At 54.8% G+C, this 22,330-nt stretch overlaps 4 protein-coding genes across 4 annotated transcripts; 3 read left to right on the top strand and 1 right to left on the bottom strand.

The window, feature by feature from the left end:
* Window positions 1-610: 610 nt before the first annotated feature.
* CGCA056_v003094 (putative GPI-anchored cupredoxin) lies at window positions 611-1,694 on the top strand (the record flags this gene model as incomplete). Its single annotated transcript, XM_037318351.1, has 3 exons — window positions 611-946; window positions 1,001-1,238; window positions 1,291-1,694. The coding sequence occupies 3 exons, from the start codon at window positions 611-613 to the stop codon at window positions 1,692-1,694; spliced, it is 978 nt and encodes a 325-aa protein (XP_037183513.1).
* A 4,085-nt stretch (window positions 1,695-5,779) lies between these two features.
* On the bottom strand, window positions 5,780-10,341 carry CGCA056_v003093 (Pumilio domain-containing protein; the record flags this gene model as incomplete). Its single annotated transcript, XM_037318350.1, has 6 exons — window positions 5,780-7,101; window positions 7,156-7,930; window positions 8,546-8,723; window positions 9,485-9,924; window positions 10,029-10,049; window positions 10,171-10,341. 6 exons carry the CDS (start codon window positions 10,339-10,341, stop codon window positions 5,780-5,782), a joined length of 2,907 nt encoding a protein of 968 aa, XP_037183518.1.
* A 6,742-nt stretch (window positions 10,342-17,083) lies between these two features.
* Window positions 17,084-20,611, top strand: rpc2 (DNA-directed RNA polymerase III subunit RPC2; the record flags this gene model as incomplete). The annotated part of the gene is made up of 2 exons (XM_037318349.1): window positions 17,084-17,319; window positions 17,392-20,611. The coding sequence occupies 2 exons, from the start codon at window positions 17,084-17,086 to the stop codon at window positions 20,609-20,611; spliced, it is 3,456 nt and encodes a 1,151-aa protein (XP_037183519.1).
* Window positions 20,612-21,128: 517 nt separating this feature from the next.
* Window positions 21,129-22,103, top strand: CGCA056_v003091 (Uncharacterized protein; the record flags this gene model as incomplete). Its single annotated transcript, XM_037318348.1, has 2 exons — window positions 21,129-21,480; window positions 21,544-22,103. 2 exons carry the CDS (start codon window positions 21,129-21,131, stop codon window positions 22,101-22,103), a joined length of 912 nt encoding a protein of 303 aa, XP_037183516.1.
* Window positions 22,104-22,330: the final 227 nt, after the last annotated feature.

Below are 22,330 nucleotides of genomic sequence, written 5' to 3'. Positions count from 1 at the left end.
CTTGGCTTGCGCTTGGCCTAGCGCTCCAAGGCAAGCCTGCCCCAATGACTCCAGGACGGGCTGGCGGAAGATTTTCTCGTCCTGTTTCGTCGAGGTCGATGTTGGGGCCGGGAAGGGGCTGTCCCATGTCCTGTGGATGACCTAGCACACTGGGGCCACTAAACGAGAGAGAGCGAGAGAGAGACATGGGATAACGAACGGATAATGCGACATGGCTCGCGCCCATCCATGCCGCAGAGCCCACGACGACTCGCCTCGATTTAAGCTCTCCCACTTCCCCCGATCCTCGTCGTCTAAGAGGTTTCTGTTTCTTCCTCCCCATCTCTTCTTCATCCGCCGAGTGTCTTCACACATTCTTTTTTGAGCTTTCGTTCTCTTCCGGTTCCGTGTTCAATCTCCTTCGTCACGAGCAGGCCCTCGCCATCCAGCATTAACTAAACCCTTTTATTCCTCCTTTATAACTCGACGGGCTCCAGCAGTCTCGCAATACCAACAAATCTTCCGAGAAGAGAAATTAAAAAAAGAAAAGAGAAGGAACAAGGGTCGTGTCTTGTTCAACAACAATAAGAAAGGTCTCCCTAATCGACGACAACACCATCCAACCGTCAAGATGAAGTTCTCCGCCGTACTAGCTCTCTCCGCCGCCGCGCTGGCCTCCGCCCGATCCGCTCGCAACACCTACCCCGTTCGTCGCGATGGTCACAAGAAGTCTGCTTCCTCCGCAGAAATCGCCAAGGCTCTTCCCGCTGGCATGACAGGATTCGGAGTTTCCAACAGCCAGGTCACCGAAGTTATCATCATCTGGGCGAACCCCGGTGCTGGCGCGCCTACGATCAACATCAACCCTCCCGCCGGCGGCGCTGCTGCTCCCCCCGCCGCCGCGCCCCCCGCGGCTGCTCCTCCCGCCACTCCTCCTCAGCCTCCTGCTGCTGCCCAGACTCACAACGTAAGTTTGCAAAGTCGAATCTCGTGAGATACACGTCGTTGACTCTGGTTATAGGTTATGGTCGGTGGTGCCGCTGGTCTCGTCTTCGTTCCCGATCAGATCAAGGCTGCCGTTGGTGACATGGTTGTCTTCACTTTCATGAGCCAGAACCACACCGCTACGCAGTCCTCCTTCGCGAAGCCTTGCGATCCCCTCGCCGGCGGTATGAACTCTGGCTTCATGGCCAACCCCAACAACACCGTCAGCCCGCCTCCCCAGGTTGCCATGCAAGTCATGGTGTCTGACCCCTTGTGTAAGTCTATTTGCTCACATCTTACCTCCGTCTCAACTAACACGTCTCAAAGGGTTCTACTGCGCTCAAGCCAACCACTGCGGCAAGGGCATGACCTTCTCCATCAACCCCACCGCCGAGAAGTCCCAGGCCCTGTTCCAGTCTATGGCTATCCAGCAGAAGGGCAACGGAGCTCCCAGCGCCATCGTTGGCGGCACTCCCCCGGCTGCCGCTCCCGCTGCCTCTGCTCCCGCTGCCTCCGCGCCCGCCGCTGCGCCCCCTGCCGCTGCTCCTGCCGCTCCCGCCGCTCCTGCTGCCGGCGGTGCCGTTACCCCCGGCACTGGCCAGATCAACGGCGCCGGTGCTTGCGTCTGCGCCGTCACCTGCTCAGCTGGCTCTTTCCCCGCGGCCGCACAAGGCGTTGGTGCTTTCGGCGGCATGGCAGGCTCTCTCCCCATGAACATGATGGAGGCTTAAAGGATAGACGGAGGAATAGACACCTAGTCGTGCACTCCCCCGCTTCCTTAGTAGTCCTATTATATTCATACCAAATCCGGGAAAGATTTAACCCGGTTTATTACCCACTCCGCTGGGAACGATACCACATATCCGGAGTTGTTACACATTAGGGGGCTTCACGACCTTTTTTTTTTTCTCTTTTTCTTTTTTTTTTCTCATCACATGTAGATTTCTCTTTTGTTGGTTGTGGAAGACGGAAGCACAAAAAAGAGCAGGATATAGTCCACTAGCTTCGATTGGCCTGGAAGGTCGTCGAGGCGGATTTGAACTCTTTTGTTGTTTTTGGGGAAGCCCGCCCCGTCTTTGGTCGCCGCTCAGCTCCAAAAGGCTGGACGGTGGACGAAAGGCAAAGGAAGGAAGCCAGGAGGGGTTTAGGGGATAATTACAGAGTATGACTGGTTCGTATTTCCTGGATGGAAAACCGTTTCTTGTTTTCGCAACCACTTAATAGGAATCAATAAATGGATGATGAATGATCACGCTCAAAATATTGGGTCCTTTTTTCCTCACTCGCTGATGTTGTGCAAGCCAGCGTTGAAGACAGATCACGAGTCGATGATCAACTAGGATCACTGCCAACTGGAGATGAAGGGGTCATGGAAGGAAGAAGATCCGAGATGTTCTGCAACGACTGGCGAGGTTTGATCGGCCATCAATGTGTGTGGCCCGGGCTGGGTCCGCGGAGGACCGCGAGACAGGAAAAAAGAGTGGAGGAGCCGTGTTTCCCGGTTATCTACGCCGAAATGATTCAAAGAGCATGACCTACCTACCTACCTTTACTTTGTGGGCGGATGTCGGTGCCGTTTGGGGGGGCCGTGTTTGCTTCAGGTGAAATATTCCTGATCGTCTCAATTCGTTGTTTGACATCTGAACGTGCGATGCTGACCAGCCGACTGACATCTGACAGCTGTATCGCCGGTTTGGCGTGGTTGCAGACAGAGCGCACGTAGCTAGATTCAGAACTGCTACAAAAAGGAATGGAAAAAAGGCTTCAAAAAGGGATTCGAGCCCAAAGTCTCCAGCGCCGGATAAGCATGATCTCTGTGTGTTTCAGCTGGTATAGCTGCTGTACCAGAACTGGGGATATTCACGGCCATTTATTCCGGTCGTTGTTGCTGAGGCTGGGACGTGAGATGCCTAAGTATTTACCTGAGATTCCTCACCACTGTTCTCACCTCACCTTCCTGCCTGGCACACGGGCCACCTCTCAAGTCAAGGACACGACGCACAAGCGGGAGACTGGGTGATGGAGAGAGAGAGAGGCCAAAAGAGCAGGCAAGTCCCCCGTGTTTTGAAGTTTGGTAGGTACTGTGTGTTTAATGTAGTTTGTGTGTGTGTGTGAATATCCGCCTAAAGCACGCCGAATGCACCTCCGTCGCCACCGCCCCTGTAAAGACGCCCATGAATTCCGTTTGCAAGTCGTAGTTGATGATTGTTAGTGTGAGTGTGTATTTGTGTGGTTCAGCAGCCTGTTCCTTCTCCCCTTTTCTCTCTCACAATAGCACATCTCTTGGGTGAACCCTGACGATAAGGTCGATACCCGTCTTCCCGAACGATCGTCAAGACATGAAGCTGACTCATCTCACATGCCTTTTTCGGGCAGGTTGAGGCGATAGATGAGCTTTGCATGTTTGATGAGCCGGCCCAGGAAGACAAATGCGTCAGGTTGAAGAGAAGGATATGGCGAGAGGAGCCGGGCGATAAAAAAAAACTGCCGTTTTCCTCTGCTAAGATTTACTTCTTCCCGCCGCCCCCGGCAGCAGCAGCCGCCTTCTTGGCCTCAGCTGTGATGACATGGTCAGCATATCGTCTGTTCAATGTATTCGGCCCCGGTCACACAATTGAATGTTCACCGTCGTCGCAGAGACCCCCAAGACTCTGCCCAACAGAAAAAAAGGGGCAGGCGATGGAAGAGGCGGGAAAGACTTACATGCGGCCTGCTTCTGCCTCATGATGTCGGCAGCGCTCTCCTTGGCGCGCGCAAACTCGGTGCCGCTCATGGTGTTCTTCGTCTTCTGTTGCGTGGGGGAAAAAGACTACGCATCAGCATTCTGTTTCACTTCTTTTACCGGCTAACATTGCGATCCCTTTTCGCTCACTCATCCATCCACACGGCGAATCAGCTCCAGAAACCGTCGAGGTCCTCAGCGGAAAACACTTTTGAGAATGGAACGTTCATCCTTCCTACGACCGCTGGAGCTGATTCAACCGGATCGGATCGGGTGTGGTGAGCAAGTCGGGTGATCGTCGTAAAGCCAACCGGCCGACCGCGAAACGTAAACACGCCCCCAGAAAAAAAGTACTCACCGCTCCGGCAGCCTTCTTCTGGGCCGCCTCACGGGCCTTGTCGCGCTGGTTGCCGCGGGTCATTTTGTCGAAATGAAATTAGAGGCGTACGCTGGGAAATGCGAAAAGGATGTTGCAGTGGTGCTGCGTAGAATAGTCTGTCGTGTTCGCTGACAAGAGGGAAAAAGAAGAAAAGAAAATCAAAAAGGAGGCCTGCGCTGCGGTCTGGCCTCTTTTTTTTCCCCCCCCCCTCCCAAGGTGCTGGCTGGCCCGCGCCCGACCAACGAAGTTTGCCGCAAAACAGTGAGGCTGTGCCCACTTCCCACGGCGTCAGCCGCCAGCCTTCACTGAAAAGAGTGTCCGTTCAGCGCGGTCACTGTTCTGGAACGCACTGCCCGTGCCGTGGGGGAGGGAGGGGGTTCGTGGGTTTGGCCAATCAGAGGGCATCTTGGTGGGGTTTGTTTCCTGTGTCGCTTCACATGCTCCACTCTCCGAATCATTACCTTCCCCGTCTCATCGGGTCAACGTGGTCCAACCACGGCGGCTGCAGACATCGTGATAGGCGCCAAAAATAAACGCTTCTATTCACGGGTTCTGGGCAAAGTCACACATCACGTCGGACAAGATGAGCGCACTGGTTTTTAGAGATCTTTTCTTGATCTGCCTAGATACATGCGTGGCCGTAGGATGCTGGGTGTTTGCTGAAGAGCGTACGCACTTCCAGCCAAACCCCATACACATCATCCCCGCCGACCGAAATGCAAAGTAACGCCAATTTTCATCCCTAGAGGTCTCTTAACACACAAGAAAGCCCTCCTCAATCGCTAAAGTTCGCTCGATCCCGTCTCAGATAACCCCCTTTGATATGTGAGAGCCCATGTCCACCATCCTTGCCAAAATCGTCCTCCCAATCAGAATAGCCATGAGAGGTCGGTAGCACATGCCGAGAACGAGATACGCGATGCGCAAAGCGCTGCGATAAGAGAAAGAAAAAGACTGCCCGCCCGATGCTATCATGTCTCAACGCTCGCCCCTGTGCAATGCATACGCAGTCAGGCTGCTCCAGTACCATCCTGAGTAGCCTCCAGACTCGCTGACAACGAAATGGAGATCCTTCACAAGAATGAGAGCTGACGCCATAAACGTGTCGTTGCGTCTCATGATCAGCTTCGTAATGGCACGTCGTGTTGGAAATTAAGCCGATGTCGTCATAAGTCCGATCCAATCGTGATCCAAGTTGATGATACCTGGAAAGCGAGCGTAACGAATCGAAGTGAAGAAGAAAAAACCCGCAAACAAAAACACAAGAAAGAGAGTAGGAAAAAACGTTCGTCTATGTCGATGTCCGCGTCAAGTACAAGCCTAATGAAGGCTCCGTCTGATCTGGTGACGGCTGCCGAGAAGCAGAATGCGATTCTTGTGTATGTGCTGCGAATGCCGTTGGCATTCGCTGCCCGAATCCATAGTGTACACACAAAGCAGGTCTTGCAACCAGATGCAAGCCCGCCGTGCTTGACGGATGAAGAGGTGGTTGTGGGTTGCGATTTGTATGTTGGTGGGGGTTGATTTTTTGATGTTTGCACAGACAGTGAAGGAAAAGTGATCGTCAAGTCGTTGCTGCGTCGTCGCCGTGCTGTGTTCGAAAGAAGACCGTTGCGGAAAGCATCATGCCGCCCATGAGATTCGTCGTCGAGTGCCCGCATCACATTTCATGCCATTAGAAGTGGAATCCCACGTCGACAACGCGTTATGTACAATTACAGCCACTGGGTCTCGCCGCCGGCGCCAGCGTCAGCAGGACCGTTTCCCATGGTACGCGGCTGCTGGTTGTAGCCGTACTGCTGCATGCGCTGATTCTGAGGAGGAGCCGGGGGAGGCACAGTAATGTTGGCGGGCGTGGGGTAGCTGGCCTGCGCGCCGCGAGGGGCCATGCCGCCGTTCAGACCGCCGTTCAGACCGTTACCGAAGCCTCCGCCAGGAGCAATGACAGAGGTGGTGTTGGACATGGCACGGTTGTGACTGGGACGAAGGGCAATCTGGCCCTGGCTGGCGTCCGCAGGAGTAGTCTGGCCGCTGGAGGTAGCACTGCTGCGACCCTCGAAAGCCTGAATCTTGGCCTGAATGCGACGTCCGTAGGGGGTGGAGCGAATAGACGGCAGGATGGGCCGAATGGCGTCGACAAGACGGAACTTGCTGTGGGGAGTCGCATACTCGAGGGCGGTCTGAATGACATAGTTCGCGTAAGAGTCGCGGAGCAGGCGCTCAATCTCACCAGGAGTAAGGAGCTCCTCGACGATCATGTCACGAGAGGGCTCTTGGGAGCAGCGCAGGCACTTCTCAATGACGTTGGAGCTGAACTTGTGGCGAGACAGCTGACCGATGCGGTTCTTGAACATGCGGACAATAGGCTCAGTGAAGGAAGGCTCGTTGAGGTCGATGATGTACTGGACCACATAGTTCCCAAAGGGATCCTGAACCAGAATCGGGGCGTGCTCGGTGATCTTAGAGATGAGCCAGACCTTCTGGTCGCCAGAGGCATGGTCAATGCAGCGCTGGAGGACACAGCAGCCATGACGGTGAGTACCGACGTCAACGCAGTTGGTACCGACAGCATCGAAGATGAACTGCGCGTCCTTGGCACTGAGCTTGTTAAGACACTTCTGAATGACGTGGTTGCCGTTGAGGTCCTGAATAAGCTCGACAACCTGGTAGCGCAGGGCATTGATGATCATCTCGATCTGGGTGGAGGTGGTGACGAATTCAATCATCTTCTGCAGGGCGCGAGTGCCGTGCTGGTTGAGAGCAATGCGGACCATGTCGGCAGCGGCATTCTGGATCAGGACGGTGCGCTCGTCGTCATTGCAGTACTCCAAGAGCTTCTGGCAGAGGTAGTTGCCAAAGGGGTCGGTCATGAGCTCAATGACGTGCTGGTTGGTCTCAAGCCAGATCATGTGGACCTGCTCTGGGTTGCGCTCCTCGAGTTTCTTTTGCAGATAGCGGCAGCCGTGCTGGTCCTTGCAGAGATCGTAAATCTGACCGCCCACGTTCTCGAGCGCGAGGCCGTTGTAGCGTGACATGGCTGGAACCAGTTAGCATGACGGGTCAGGACAAGATACATTAGGAGAAAACGTACCCTCGTTATCCATCTGGCGGCGATGCTGGATAACTCGAGCCTGGCTGTCGCGAGGCTGATGCTGCGGGTTGTAGAGAGCGCCATAACCAGCATAGTTCTGGGCGGGGTACATATTGTTGCCACCGAGGTTCATGTTCTGCATGCCCATGGCCAAGAGAGGAGGCATGCCGTAATGTCCGGGACCAGAGGTGGGAGGGCCAGGAGGACCAGCAGGGCCAGGGTTGCTCGGGGAGACGTAGCCGTTGGGATAGAAATTACCGTAGGTGTTGTTGGGCCCGGCAGTCGGAGCAACGTTGGGAGCCTGGTTGCCCTGAGAGGTGTGGGGGAAGCCTGGACCCGGAGCACCAGGGCCGAAAGGAGCGGCATTGGCCTGAAGAGCAGACTGAATGGAGGGGAAGTGACCGGGCTGCTCACGGGGACCGCCCATGTTGTTGTCGCTGGACAGCTCGCGACTGTGACGACCCGGAACAGCACCAGCAGGAATGCGACCAATGCTGGCGTTGTGGTTATGAAAGTGCTGCTGGGCGTGGTTGTTGGTCACAGAAGCGTTGTTGGTGCTCTTGACGGTAGGGATGTCGTTGGCAGAGAAGGAGCTCTGCAACTTGGGAGGGGTGGCCATCATGTGGTTGGTCGGCGAGACAACAGAGTTCTGGTTGTCGGTAGGAGCGTCCGGGTAGAACTTGAGATCGAGCGAGTGACGGGCGTTGGCTCTGTTGGTGATTTCGCCAGACGAAGTGGCTCCGTTGAGCGAAGACGTGTTGATAGCAGACAAGCTCTGTTGGGTTCGATGACGGTTAATATGGCCCCAACCGTTCGTGGGAGGCGCGTCGGGGGCAGGCGAAGGAGAGAGGGCAAGATCAAGGGCAGCGGAGGATGCAGAGAGCTACACGACCAAACAATGTCAACGCTGAGCAGATATTGACAATTTGTGTTGTAACGAAGTCTGTGTGTCGACAACGAGGTGATGTTCTTGCAAAACTCCGACCTTGAGGTGAAGGGGAGGGAGGTGATGAGGGAGAGCGAGTGTTTACTGTAAACAAACAGAGGGAGGACGGGAAGGTGCGTGAGGTGAAAAAAAATTAAAAATCCTTTTGAGACAGAAATTTTAGGAGAGGAAGAAGGCAAGGAAAGGTGCAAGTGGAAGTGGAAGGAAAGGCGGGCGGGGTGAATGTGATGAATCAAGTTGAGGTTGGGAAGCTGCGGCGGTTGCTTGCTTGCTGCTCGCTCCTTCCCGATGCTATTTCAACCTCACTCAACTCACCAGCCAATCATGACCAGGGCAGGGACCAATGAGGCACACTGGCTTGCTACTTGCTTTGGGGGGGGCAACTCGATGGTGGATGGATTTGGGAAAGAGCAAAATAACAGAGCAAACCAGAGCGAGACTTACCATTTGGTCGTCACGGCGCACCAGCGTAGGGAAGTTGTCGTCAGTGCCGTGTCCGTACTTGTGCTCGCCAGAAGCGTCCTCCTCGCCGAAGAGGAATCGAGCAGTGCCGGTTTGGTCGAGGTCAGAGCCGTACAAGCCAGTGCGAGATCTGGTGACAGGCATGGAGTAGCGGTTGTAGCTGTTGTCAGAAGGTTGAGAGTCAGCCATTGCCCAAGAGGTGAAGATGCCTGTGGTCAGTTTCTTGGACAAGTCGAGTTGTTTCGTTTAGAAACAAGTGAGGAAATCTGGAGAAATAAAAGCTCTTGAAATAGCTTTGGAATCCCGACCGAAAGGAAGCTATTGATTGTGAAGTGAATTTGGAGCGATGAGTTTGAACGGGTTGAAGATTTGGTAGGAGGCGCGATCGAGAGTTGATAGTCGAAAGGTAGGCGCGAAAGTTGTGGTTAGAACGATAAGTAGTTGGAAAGGTAGTTGCGAGGCGCGTAGGTGGATAATAGGCAGGTGCGCAACTGTGGTTGTGAAGACTGGTTGTGGAAGTGAAAGGATTGTTCACAAAGTTGCCAGGTTGAGTGAGGTAAGGAACTTAAAAGCCCGGTGGAGCGTTCGTTGTGAAGAAGGCGTGAGGTGGTGGTGGGGGACCTCGAGGGTTGATGTGATGAGTCGAGGTTTTTCAAAGACGGATCCCGAGTTTTTGTGTTGTGGAGGCCAGAGAACTGAGAGTAGAGCAACCGCAGGAAGGAAGCGATCCACTACACCCTTGAGTCGCAAGAGCTCTTCCAGAGCAGCCAAAGACGATAATTCGACTGCAACACTCGCCCGCCCACACAACACAACAAGTATCTCTCGGCGCAGCCAACGGCAAGAGCCCTCGGAACTCCAGATTTTCATACTTACGACTTGTCCAAGAAAACAAACACATGCACGGATTACAGCACTTACGCATTAGAGGACCGATGGCTGGTCGGGTCCTGACGCACAGCTTCCTCCTTCTCGTCTTCGTCGCTGTTTCTTCGAGAGCCGGGAACGGACCGGGACGGGAGATGCTCATCAAAGCTGAAGCGAGACTGCTGCATCAGAGTCGCTTGAGGAGAGGTGAGCTGCGATCCCGAGCGGCCGGGACGGTTGAACAGGCCCGGGGGAGAGGTCAGGCTGGACGTCGAGTAACGGTTCGGGCGTGAGAACATCGTGGGGAAGCCAGACGACTCGTGGTATTCGGGAGGCGTCGTCGGTTCCGACTGGTGACCCTGGCGCAGGTCATCCTGCATCTTGGCAAGCTCCATCTCCTCGCGCCGCTGCGCCTGCTCCAGCTTCTGCATCTCGAGTTCGAATCGGCGTCTCTGCTCTCGGAGTCTTTCGTATTCGAGCTTCTTCTTCTCAATCTGGCCCGAGAATTAGTATCGCCACCGGTCGAATGCAGCATCGCGCCGTCATCGGGCTGCCGCTTGCCGTCGCGGAAACGGGGCGGGAGGGGAGGTCCACGAACCAATTGAACCTTGTGCAAAGTCTGTTAATTCACTTGTCAGCCCAAGTCTACCTTGTGCACCGACGGATGCGATGGCAACAGGGGCATCGCAATGGCAGATCCGCGAGTACTGCGAGTGCCATGCACAGAGATGACGACGTACATTGTAATCATTGCCCATCTCAGGGCCGCGCTGATTGGTAATAGACGACAATGTTGGTACACGCCCCGAATCGGTGGTGAAGCGGCGGGGCAGAGCGCCGCGCCCATCGTGGGCCTGAACAGGCTGGGGCATGCGGCTGCCGTTCCGCGGAGGTGAGACAAGCGTATTCATCGTGGGCTCGTTACGCGGGGGCTGTTGGGATCGAAATCGCAGGTCGTCCATGTGGCCGTCCAGTTTACTCCAACTCTCACACGAAGGGGCCAAGTGGCGATGGCGTTCTATATTACTGCTGGCATCAAGTACGGCCGGCGGTCAGCAACAAATACATGAAGAAACTGGAATGGGAAATGAGAACGCTGCAGGCTGCTGCGAATCTGGGTTGGAGATCGCAGCCCACGACGACAAGAAACACAGAACAGAGCGATGGTTTGGCGAATTTGAAAACAAGGAAAATCGGAGGCGGGGTGCGGATCTGGCGAACTAAAAGTGACGGGACTGCGTAAGGTTTCCAGGTCGGGTTGGGTTGGTTGCTGGTCAGGGGGGTTGCTTTTTGGCCTTCTCCAAAAGCGGGCGGTAGTCGGTGAAGCCCTGAAAGACGACCGTGAGGATGAATGACATCCAGGGCCGCAGGGGAAAAACCAACGTCAAGCCCAGCAGAGAGCGCTTGGAGAAGGCTAAGCAGCGTGAGACCCCAATGTCTCGCCTTGCAGCTCCCGTCTCCTCTGGTGTGTCTCTTCGAATCGCAAACCGAAACCGTCCCAGTCCTTGCTTCTTCGTCGTCCTCCGCGCACCCCTACCTCGTTCTTCTCATGTCTGTCAAGCAACAACCCCCAGCCGTGCCGAGATGCGATATGGCTTTGCGGGTGCTTGAGTCGGGTTTGGCTGCGCATCTGAAAGCCCCCCCGTCCAGGTGAAGTGCCGTTGCAATAGCCCGCTGGCACTGAAGAGAGGACAGAACCGTTTCTGTCTCTCTGTCTTTCTCTCTGTGTGTAGATGTGTTTCTTGTCGCCATGTCGCGAAATTGCTCCCTCAACGCGCAGGATGCAGGATTGCGAACGCATAAAGACAGTAAGTAAATGGACCAGGGACTCACCTTTTTCTTCTTGCCCGCGTCGGAACAGAGTATACACTCGGGATATAAGTCTCACACGTCGCGCCCTGGAGAGCCAGGAGCGGCAGTCTGGAGAGGGTCTGAAATACACGGACACACAAGATGGTGTACAGAGAAGAGACTGGACAAGAAACCCGACATACGTGGGAAGAGGCGGAGCGGCAGGTTTGGAGCATAAGAAGGTAATGTATCGTTTTTGGGTGTGGGAGAGAAGCACGGTCGAGAGGGCGTGGCAGGCCAGCCAGCGGCCCAAGATACCCCTGCGCCGTCGACGGGGGTGAAGGGGTTTTGACGGGGCCACCATCGCAAAGAGGAACCACAGAGAGGAACCACAGCATCTCACTCGCCCGCTCACTCGCTTGCTCTCCATATTGCTGCCGCTGGACCTGGGGCTGGGGGCCCAAGGGACCTGGCAACTTCCCCCCCTCCCCTCCCCCTCCTCCACTCTCCTGGGCTCTTAGTGACTGCCCAAAGCTGCCCTAGCCTTCCTCACTGCAGGCTATTCGTAGGTAGAGAGAGCACGGGCTTGAGGTACCTACCTGCCAGGCAAGCAGCCAAAGTACCTGGCAGCACATTGCGGGTTGCGTTACGACACCCTGCCCTGTCTTGGTCCGCGCAGCATCCAACAGGTCGAGTGCCGCCGTACCTGTCCAGGTTGGAGCCAAGGTTGCGGGCACCCAGAGCAGGTACCAAGTGTGAACAGCACCGGCACAATTTCATATGCAGTGGCCGCGGTGTTGCGCGCATGTGGCAGTGGTAGATGCTGGGTATCTGGTGTGGATGGTATCCTGACGCAGCGCGGGCAGTTTTGGCATGCCTTTTCATCATTCCCAGAAGAGTAAGACAGCCAGTGGGAGACAAGGTACGCCGCCCAGGTACTCTGTCCAAACCGTCCCGCTACCGCAGCAGCACCGGCGCGCAAGAGAGCGAACATGTGTGGTTGCACTGGTGACTTGATCTCGGATACCTTTCAGGTACACGAGTCTATGATGGGAGTTGCGGAAGAGATCTGGTTTTGTCTTGTTGCCTTGCTCTGAATGCTGTTTCGCTGGTACCGACAGCTGTACCGACAGAAACTGCGAATCAGGCTCACACGTAACGTAGCTCTTAACTCCTTTCGTAGACATCTGACTTTGAACCTCTGCGAAATCGATGCCAATGGCGAGCAAACCCAGTCACTTCGCTTCCACCCCTCCGTCCCCTTCGTTTTTTTTCTTACCCCCTCATCCCCTCCCATCCTCTGCCTAGGTATTGCTGAGGGGCTGGTGCACTAACAGCCAGAGAAACCGCCGAGTCTAGCAGGTCGGAGGTCGGAGGACCTCCGTACTAGGCCCAGTCGATGTTCTCCTTCCGTTTTCCTGTCAGGGGCGCCTTCTCCCCATAGCAACATGCAGCGGCTGGCCCACCATCGACGCTTGTCAACCTCAAAGAGAGAGAGGGACTGAGAGTTGACCACCATCAGTATAGCCTTTTTGTCAGTGCATCGCAAACTCTATCTCGGTCTGACAGGAGGCCCGAGATCCGCAGAGTTCAAGGGCGTGTTTGCGTTTCCACATTGTTTTCCGGTCAGTCTCGACGAGATTGTCACCGCTCTTCTTCATTTTGGTGCTTGACTTTTGTCGAATTGGCAATCTGCGAAGTAGGGCTCGTCGCTTTGGGGATTACCCTGCTCGTAATTTGTCGTTCTGCCTCCCCTTCTCGGTGCAAAGCAACCTCCAAAACCAAGGATTCGCATGTCTCTCAGGCGGTGTAGCCACAGCCTGTTCGCTGTCTTTTTGTAGCTTGCTATTGACAACAGGTCCAGCGACGGTGTCTGTGTGCCACGCACGCACAGCCTGCGTCGCATTGCCTTCGGTACTTGGATAACCCTGTGTGGGTGACAACACACTCCCCCGGATGGGGAACATGAGAAGAAAAAATGCATCTAGAAGAGTTGGGGATTCTGCCAGCCTCTTTTGAATTCTTGAGTTGGTTCGATATATCCACCAAAAAGAGTATCTCGCTCGTAACAGCCAGTCATCCAAAATTCGACTGTACACCACAGAGCAGCCCATGTCCGTGCCACGGCTATCGAAGATCTGCCTGATCGAGTGGACAGACCGGGGCTGCCCAAGAGCGAGATGCGCGCATGGGTATGTGAATTACGAGTTTCGTTTGCCGCTCCAAGCCCTGTCATTGGTTTGCTCTGTCAACAACGAACAGTTAGTAGAGTGATTTCCGCGTTGTGTGTAGTTGTGCAAAGGCGACAATGACACACCCATCCAGCTAGTCTCTGCCAAGATGACAACGACCGGAACCCCAAGTACTTGAATATCATGACACCAGAAGCAGAGATACCTGGGCCGCATACCAGACCTCGCGGGCACAAGTCGGTCTTGAGAGATGATATTTGATCCAATTGGTCCGCTAATCGACAACTTGGTCCCAAGGATACCATTCCGCAACGTTCCTACATCGCAAACCGGCACTGGGTTGCAACCCGCCATCGGTGAGCTGCGGCACGGGGCTTCAGGAGATTGCTCGAGCTTGAGAAGAAGGTTCACCCTTGTCTTGCCATTGCCATGCTCCAACGCATTCCAACTGCTGTTTTCCCACTTCTGTTTTTCTTCGCAAACTCGCTGGCAGATGATCAGGGTATCTTCCCGACCTGCGATTCCGCCTGGGCTGGGTAGCGCACGAGCACCAGCCGCTTGTAAGAGGAAGTATCTTCTCCAGCATCGCTCGAGTTTCCAATGCTTGAGTTTCCAACTCCGAGGTGACATGCATCGCAGCGGGCAACCAACGGCCAAGTCTGCATGCAAAACACTCCCTGCCCGTCAGTACATACATGAGGCTAAGAATTGTGGATTGGAGCTAATTCTTGAAGTCTCCGGATGGATACGGTCTCGCGAGAGTTAAGAGACGACCGGCTGGTGTAGCCATGCAGCCTCATCCTCAGCACAAGTCTAATAATAATGGGCTGTTCAAAGTCCTGCGTGGTCTGCCCCGCGATTTGGGCGCGTTTGCTACCGCGGGATAGGCCTTTCGATGCGGCAGCATCTTGGGTCGTGGCCGGTGGGCTTGGGAGGGTCGCGAAGTGACTTGCATCATCCCACTTCCCACACGACAGCAGGCTTGTCACGACCCATGCTTTGGGGGCAAAAGACCCAGAGACTTCGTCATAATGCCGCCGAGGCCTTTTCTGTGTAGCCTTGGAGTCACCTGTCTCAAGGTGAAAATAGCAGTGCAAAGTACTGATTTGTTGGGCTGCAGGCATGGGCGTTCGGAGGCTTGTAGCGGCTCCGTTCTACACCGACTTTTGAGGCCCGCATTGAGTGGACTGTCTGCGAGTCTGCGACAAAGCAGGCGTGGGCAGCGGGATTGGTGTGGAAAATGACCAGACTCCAGACTCGGACTGCAGTGACTTTTCCAGATCGACCCTGGAGCAGGCGTGAAGAGGTATTCGCTTTGTACCGAGCTCGCCTGGTGGACATGTAGAAGATGTTGGCTGCAGGCAGTCGAAAAGCGCTGCTCTCAAGCTCTCAAGCCGCTGGCTCTGATCGCGGAGGGGCCTGGCTGTCGTCCCATGTCACTTGCAGCATGCCGGCTGACGGATGCCAGTCTTGCAGTGTAGGCAAAAATGGCATAGGTGATGGGCTAGAATCGCTGGGCAATGTTCCATCTGCCACTTCCTGCGCTAGTTCGAGGAAAATCGGCTTGACGATCATTTAGCTCGGATATTCCCTCGCCACCCCTTTTTCGAGCGTCAGTCCCTTAGTCGCTGATGAAAGGCCCCATCAGGCAAAAGCGGCAAAGCCCTAGGCTCTGGTTCAATCGTCACCCGTGTCGCGATACCCCAGCGCTTGCCCAGCGGCAGGGTCCCTCTCCAGTTGTAGAGGAAGAGGTTGGACCCTCGGTGCGCCGCAGAGTTTGGGGCCGCAGATCGTGACTCGCGGTGTTGGCTTGTTGCATCATTGTTGGCAGCCCTGGCCAGAAGTCGACGCTGAGGGCGAACGATGGTATCCAGGCCAATGGTGCCTTTGGTGACGGCCGGCAGTACGCCACAGCAAACGATCTAATCGGTTTCTTGTTCGCCAACATGCCGAAGGTGTCAAACGTTCCTTTTATTTTGTATTTTGACTTTGCGCCCCCGATGTAATTGTCCAGCGTATGGTTGGTGCAATAAAGTGACATGCAGTGGCTTAGATGCGAAGGAGACGCATCGTCGTCGCGGGGCAGCTTCACCACCTAACCGATCAGGACCTGATATCTGGAGACGAAGAGGGGGCGATTGCGATTGCGGTGATGGACAGCGACGCGACTCGACTTGCCACACTTATTCTCCTCTGCCAACGCAACACGCAGACGGCGCTGCCGCCGCTGCATCACATCTGCTGCGGGTCGTACAAAAGGAAACCCTGCGGGGAGCATTCTGATCCCTTGCTGTGTGATGACAGACTCAGGGCGGCGGATGTCAGAGGCCAGCGGCCGGTAGGGGCCGTTGGAGGCGAGCCAAGGCAACAATGGCATTGATTGACGCTTGTCTTTGTTTGCGGGTGAGCCTTTCTGCTGTGTTCAAGAGCGTGCTCGTCATTCCAATGTGTCTCTGCGCTAATAGCGGCAAATGCGAAGAATCAATTAGACAGGCGCATTCCAAGGGAATGGCTCAAGTGAGGGGTGACGAAGACAGGCTTGTCGTCCGAGCAGAGTGGGAGGGGTAAAGTATGAGGTAGAGAGGAAAGATGCTGGATGGCGGGGCTTGCAGCAAGCGCCCAGGGCACTGTCACCATCTTGCTGCCTTCCCCCTTGTTGGCTCGGCTTTCTCACCTACGAGAGGCGCTGGAAAAGTGAGGAACCCCACCCCTTGCTAGCATCGTCAACCGCTTGAGGCAAGAGACCCTGTCAAAATGCCTTACCCTTTATCAACAAGTGTTTGAGTGCTTGCGTGAACCGGATTACTTCTAGATCTGGCAGAATCTTCATTGGGACTAGGTAATGAGGGAGGCATGCAAAGTCGCGCGTTCGCGAATATCCACTTTGTCAGTCAATTAATAAGACGTGCGCCATGTTGGTCATTCCGAGCCTGTCTACTGCGATGCACGATGCGCACAGTATGGAGCGGGACCCCCAAAGTCCTCTCTGCCGTTTACCTCCTGGATGACCATTGCTGTCACGGCTCGACCCAGACTTGAGGACCGGAGAAGATGAGCCCACCGGTGAAGCGATTGAGAGATGACTTGGCAATTTCTCAACGACCATTTCCTGGAGTATCATACCACTATGGAACCTTCCATGATATGTTTTGACAGTATTAATCAACTTTCTCGGTGCAGCGTGCCTGAGTCAACTGTGCCCCGGCTAGTCCAGGAACCAGTCCAAGAGGTTGGGATGAACAGCCTGATAACCTTAGGCGGGAAAGTAAATTCAAGCGCTCCAACGGTGGTGCCACGGCCATTTCATGCAGCCTCTTTCCCGGCTGGGCTTGTGGCTCACCTCGGTGAGGAACGTGCTGGGGTGAAAGGGTGGGTCCCATTCTATTATCGGCACGTGACGCGATGTGCGATAAGAAAAGACTCACTCGGACAGTCAGCAGCATTGATGTCTGCGGCGCGTCTTGCCGTCGCGGTCCCGTCTGATGGGGCAGCTGGCAGCACCCGGTATCGCGGGGCCAAACTTTTTTGCTGCTGCCCGCCACCTTCCTCGAATTCTCACCAAGGTGACTCGAGCTCTCGACGCCTCAAAATTCTTCTGCGGTAGTCATACAACGCGATATCAACGTCGCCCACACATGATGTTTACGTGCAGTCGACGGTGACATTCAGCATGCAAGACGACGGCTTCGAGGCTCTACTAGAGCCGTTCTACAACGGAAAGAAGCTCACAGATCCCATCTCCACCAAGGAAGACAAATTCCAGCTTCTGCCCGCCTTCCTCAAGGTCAAGGGTCTCGTCAAGCAGCACATTGACTCGTACAACTTCTTTGTCGAAAACGAAATCAAGGAGATTGTTCGTGCCAACCGCATCATTCGCAGCGATGTTAACAGCTCCTTCTGGCTTGAGTATGTACCGTCAACACCAACACCGCCCTCATCTCAACTTCACACCGTGGACTGCGCTGACCAATTTCTTAGGTTCACTGATATCAGGGTTGAGAAGCCCAGTCGTGTCGACTTCAACGACATCAGAGCACAGAATGAGGTCACACCAATGGAATGTCGCCTGCGCGACATGACATACGCCGCTCCCATCATGGTTGACATCGCCTACATTCGCGACAAGTCCAAGATTGTGCGCAAGAACGTTCCCCTAGGCCGCTTGCCTGTCATGTTGAAGAGTTCCATATGCCGCCTCGGCGGTGCTACCAACGCAGAGATGTCTCGCATGAACGAATGCCCTCTTGATCCCGGTGGCTACTTCATTATCAATGGAACGGAGAAGGTCATTCTTATTCAGGAGCAGCTCAGCAAGAACAGAGTCATCGTCGAAGCCGACGAGAAGAACAACATCATCACCGCCTCTGTCACCAGTTCTACTCACGAGCGCAAATCTAAGACGTACGTCACGCTGAAGAAGGACCGCATCCTTCTGACTGCCAACATTTTGGTAGAAGGTATCCCAATCGTCATCATCCTGAAGGCTTTAGGAGGTCTCTCCGACTATGAGATTATGCAGCTCGTCGCCGGAGACAATGGCAAGTACCAGGACGAATTTCTTGTACAGTTTGAAGAGGCGACCAAGGTTGGAGTCTACACTCAGCAGCAAGCTCTCGAGTACATCGGCGCGAGGGTGAAGATGGGCAAGAGCAGAGTGCCGTTCTCTGCGCAAGTCCGACGAAACCACGTCGAGGAGGCTCTCGACGCTCTGGCGAACCTCATCATCGCCCACGTTCCCATCGAGGGGCTGGACTTCTACCCCAAGGCAGTGTACGTCGCATTCATGACGCGACGTGTTCTCATGGCGCAGAGCAACCTCAGCCTCGTTGACGACCGAGACTTCGTTGGAAACAAGCGACTTGAGTTGGCTGGTCAACTGCTATCTCTGCTATTTGAAGATTTGTTCAAGCAATTCTGCGGAAACGTCAAGAGCAGCATCGACAAGGTCCTCAAGAAGGACAATCGAGCTGTTCCGCTCGACGCCGTCAACATGATTAGCAACCATGCCAACATGATTGGGCAGGGCATCAACCGCGCCATCCAAACCGGCAACTGGACTGTCAAGCGTTTCAACATGAACCGAGCTGGAGTCACCCACGTACTCAGTCGTCTCAGCTACATCAGCGCACTTGGTATGATGACTCGTATCAGCAGTCAGTTTGAAAAGACGCGCAAAGTTTCTGGTCCCCGTGCACTTCAGCCCTCTCAATGGGGTATGCTGTGTACTTCGGATACACCAGAAGGTGAAGCTTGTGGTTTGGTGAAGAACTTGGCGCTCATGACACATATCACGACCAATGTCGAGGAGGAACCCGTGAAACGGTGGGTCTTTACGCTGGATGCCGGCGTTGAGCCCATCAGAAACTTTTCCGGTGGCGAGATGCATCGCGAAGGGTCCTTCGTTATCCACATCAATGGAACACCATTCGCCCTGACCAGATACCCGAAGCGATTTGCTGGCAAGTTCAGAACGATGAGGAGGCGAGGCTGGATCTCTCCTTTCGTTAGCATCCACATCAACAACCATTTCAACGCAGTTCACATCGCCACTGATGAAGGACGTATTTGCCGGCCGTATATTATCGTCAAGAACGGTAAGCCCAAGCTGAAGGCAGAGCATCTCAAGCTTCTTCAACTGGGCAAGGCGACATTTGACGACTTCTTGACACACGGCATTGTCGAATATCTCGATGTAAACGAGGAGAACGACACGCTTGTTGCTCTCTACGAAACAGACGTTACCATGACCACGACTCATATGGAAATCGAGCCTTTTACGGTTCTCGGTGCCGTTGCCGGTCTTATTCCCTTCCCTCACCACAACCAGTCCCCCAGAAACACATATCAATGCGCCATGGGTAAGCAAGCCATTGGAGCTATTGCATATAACCAGTTCAACCGCATTGATACCCTTCTGTACACCTTGGTCTACCCTCAAAGGCCCATGGTCATTTCCAAAACCATCCAATTGGTCAACTACGACAAGCTTCCCGCAGGACAGAATGCGACTGTTATTGTCATGTCGTACTCTGGCTATGATATTGAGGACGCGTTGGTGTTAAACAAGGCGTCTTGCGATCGTGGTTTTGGACGCTGCCAGGTTTTCCGCAAGTACACCGCCGAGTTGCAGAAATACCCCAACGGACGTCGCGAGCGAATCGGAGACCCCGTTAATGACGAGAATGGTCGCACAAAGAAGCACGAGGCTCTCGATGACGATGGTCTGGCGATTGTCGGCTACAAGATCAACTCGGGTGAGACCATGATCAAGAAAGAGACCCCTCTTGACACGGGATCGACCGGCATCGGGATGGATCGTGGTCCTAGCGAGTTCCGCGACTCGTCCATCTCATACAGAATAGCTGACCCTGCGTACATCGACAAGGTCATGGTGTCTCATACCGAAAGAGAGACGATGGTTGTCAAGGTCCAAACCCGACAAACAAGACGACCCGAGCTTGGTGACAAGTTCTCGTCTCGTCACGGGCAGAAGGGAGTCGTCGGTATCATTGTGGACCAGGAAGACCTGCCATTCTCCGACACAGGTCTGGTTCCCGACATTATCATGAACCCTCACGGTTTCCCCTCTCGAATGACTGTCGGCAAGCTTCTCGAGTGCCTGACGGGCAAGGCGTCTGTGTTGGATGGACGCAAGGACTATGGTTTTGGTGACGCTTTCCGCTCCCACCCCTTGGAGCAGATGAGTGCTGCATTGGTGGATCATGGCTTCTCATGGGAAGGCAAGGACTACTTCACCTCGGGTATCACAGGAGAGCCGCTGGAGGCCTACATTTTCAACGGTCCCATCTACTACCAGCGTCTGAAGCACATGGTGCAGGACAAGATGCACTCGCGTTCGCGTGGTCCCAGAGCCATCCTCACTCGCCAGCCTACAGAAGGTCGTTCCCGAGACGGTGGTCTTCGTCTGGGAGAGATGGAGCGTGATTGTTTGATCGCGTACGGTGCTTCTCAGCTGCTTCTGGAACGTCTGATGATTAGTTCCGACGGAACCCAGCTCGACATTTGCCAGCAGTGCGGCCTGTTCGGTTACAAGGGTTACTGCCACACCTGCAAGAGCACCAGGGAGGTGACACAAATGACGATGCCTTATGCTGCGAAGCTTCTGGTTCAGGAGCTGATCAGTATGAACGTCGGTGTGCGGTTGCAGCTTGCGGACGAGTTCCCTCACCCGAGGTGAGAAAAGGCACGACGTGTATATTACCTGAAGTGTATCACATTTGCCCATGGTCGTCGGAGTTTTGCCTACTTGGTAGCGTTGGTCCCACAAAAGAATAGACAGAATATGAGCAACTTCAATACAATGAGAAGAAGATTTCCCACAACATCCCGCGACCGTGACGTTCTCGAATCTTCATGGAAGTCGGATGTCGTCTCCGATCCGATGTCGAGGTGGGGCGGGTTGTCCAGCCGGGCGTGCGGGACCCTCTACGCAACCCCGGCTACACTGTAGCTAAGGTACCTGAGGTAAAGGATAACCTTCCTGGACCACGGGCCTTCCAGAGCTACCTTGAGTAGCTTGGCCTGCGTTGCTGCCCACCCCTACAAAAATTATCTCCGCCTGTTCCATCCTCCGCATTCTTCCTGACATCATTCTTTCCGCCTGCCCTGCTGCATCGCTGTCATCGCTTCCTTTTGCTGCTTCGCTACTTCAATGCATATCAATCTTGTTTCATGATAACTGCCCTTCAGGTCCCATGGCCGCCTTGCGTCTTACATCGGCACCTTCAGGCGTGCGCGCCGCCGCGACGTCTCCGCTGACCTCACAGCTCTGGTCCTCCTGCGCAAACCCCACGAGCACTTCTCTGCACACGCCGAACGTCCCGACGCATCCCTCGACCGCCGTTGCTACCGTCGCTGCGGCAGCCGCGGTGGCAGCGACCGCAACAGCCACGTCCCCGCCTCCCCCTCCATTCGTTCTTGCGCGCCAGAGGACGAAGGAGGGCGAGCCCCCGAAACGCTACTTCAACCCCTCCAACACGGTGCTAGCCGACGGCGGGAAGCCGGGGAAGAATCCCGGTAACGAAAACAATGCCAATCTAGGCAAGAGTACGTCCAAACTATACTGCGTAACGAATGAATGAGGAGAAGACTAATACGAGGTAAAAACAGCATTGCGCGTCCTACAAGAACACCTCCCCAAAGTCCTCCAGTCACCCCTCCCCCAGGAGATCCTCGCACCCAACATCTCCCTCCACCTGTTTCCGACGACGCATCCTCACCTGCCAACCGTCTCCGGGAGGGTAGCCTATACAGCCGCTCTTTGGAGCGCCCCGATCGCCTGGAACAGGCTACCTCTGGTCGGCAATGTGCGGTTGTCCATCATCTCCGAGCGCGTGACGAAGCATCCTCTTCCCTTTGCGCCCTTGCGCTCAGGAGCTGTGCCGGAGCAGCTCGTCGTCAGGTGGTGCGCCGGTGGGAAGAACGGCTCGGCCAATACGACGACGGCAGGGGGCGCCGCAACAGAAAAGGATGGCGACAAATCCTTCACGGGGCTGTTCGTGTTCCAGTTCGACTCCGAGGGAAGGATACTGAGCCATACCATCGAGACGGTGCAGGAGAGCGGGGACTGGGAGAAGGGCGTGGGGGCCAAGGTCGTCGGGCTGACGGACTGGCTGCTCGGCGGTATGCGGAGGGGAAATGACAGCCCGAGTCCTGCTTGCAAGGGCTGAGCCAAGAAGGAATGAGAGCACTACATGATGAGTGAAAATGAGAGATTCGACAACGGGATAAACGGCGCAATGAAAACAGGGCGTTATTGGGGTAACGGGACATACCAATTCATTCAATCATCATCACGCGGGCGGCATCATCACCACCACCTCTCCTCTATTCATGTAAACTATTGTACAACACCAAAAGAAATCCCATTGAAGAACATTTAAACTCCGGCCTATGC

This window comes from Colletotrichum aenigma, assembly GCF_013390185.1.
Source record: "Colletotrichum aenigma strain Cg56 chromosome Unknown KSG_Cg56_contig02, whole genome shotgun sequence".
NCBI lineage: Eukaryota > Fungi > Ascomycota > Sordariomycetes > Glomerellales > Glomerellaceae > Colletotrichum > Colletotrichum aenigma.
This window is presented reverse-complemented; position numbering and strand designations above follow the sequence as displayed.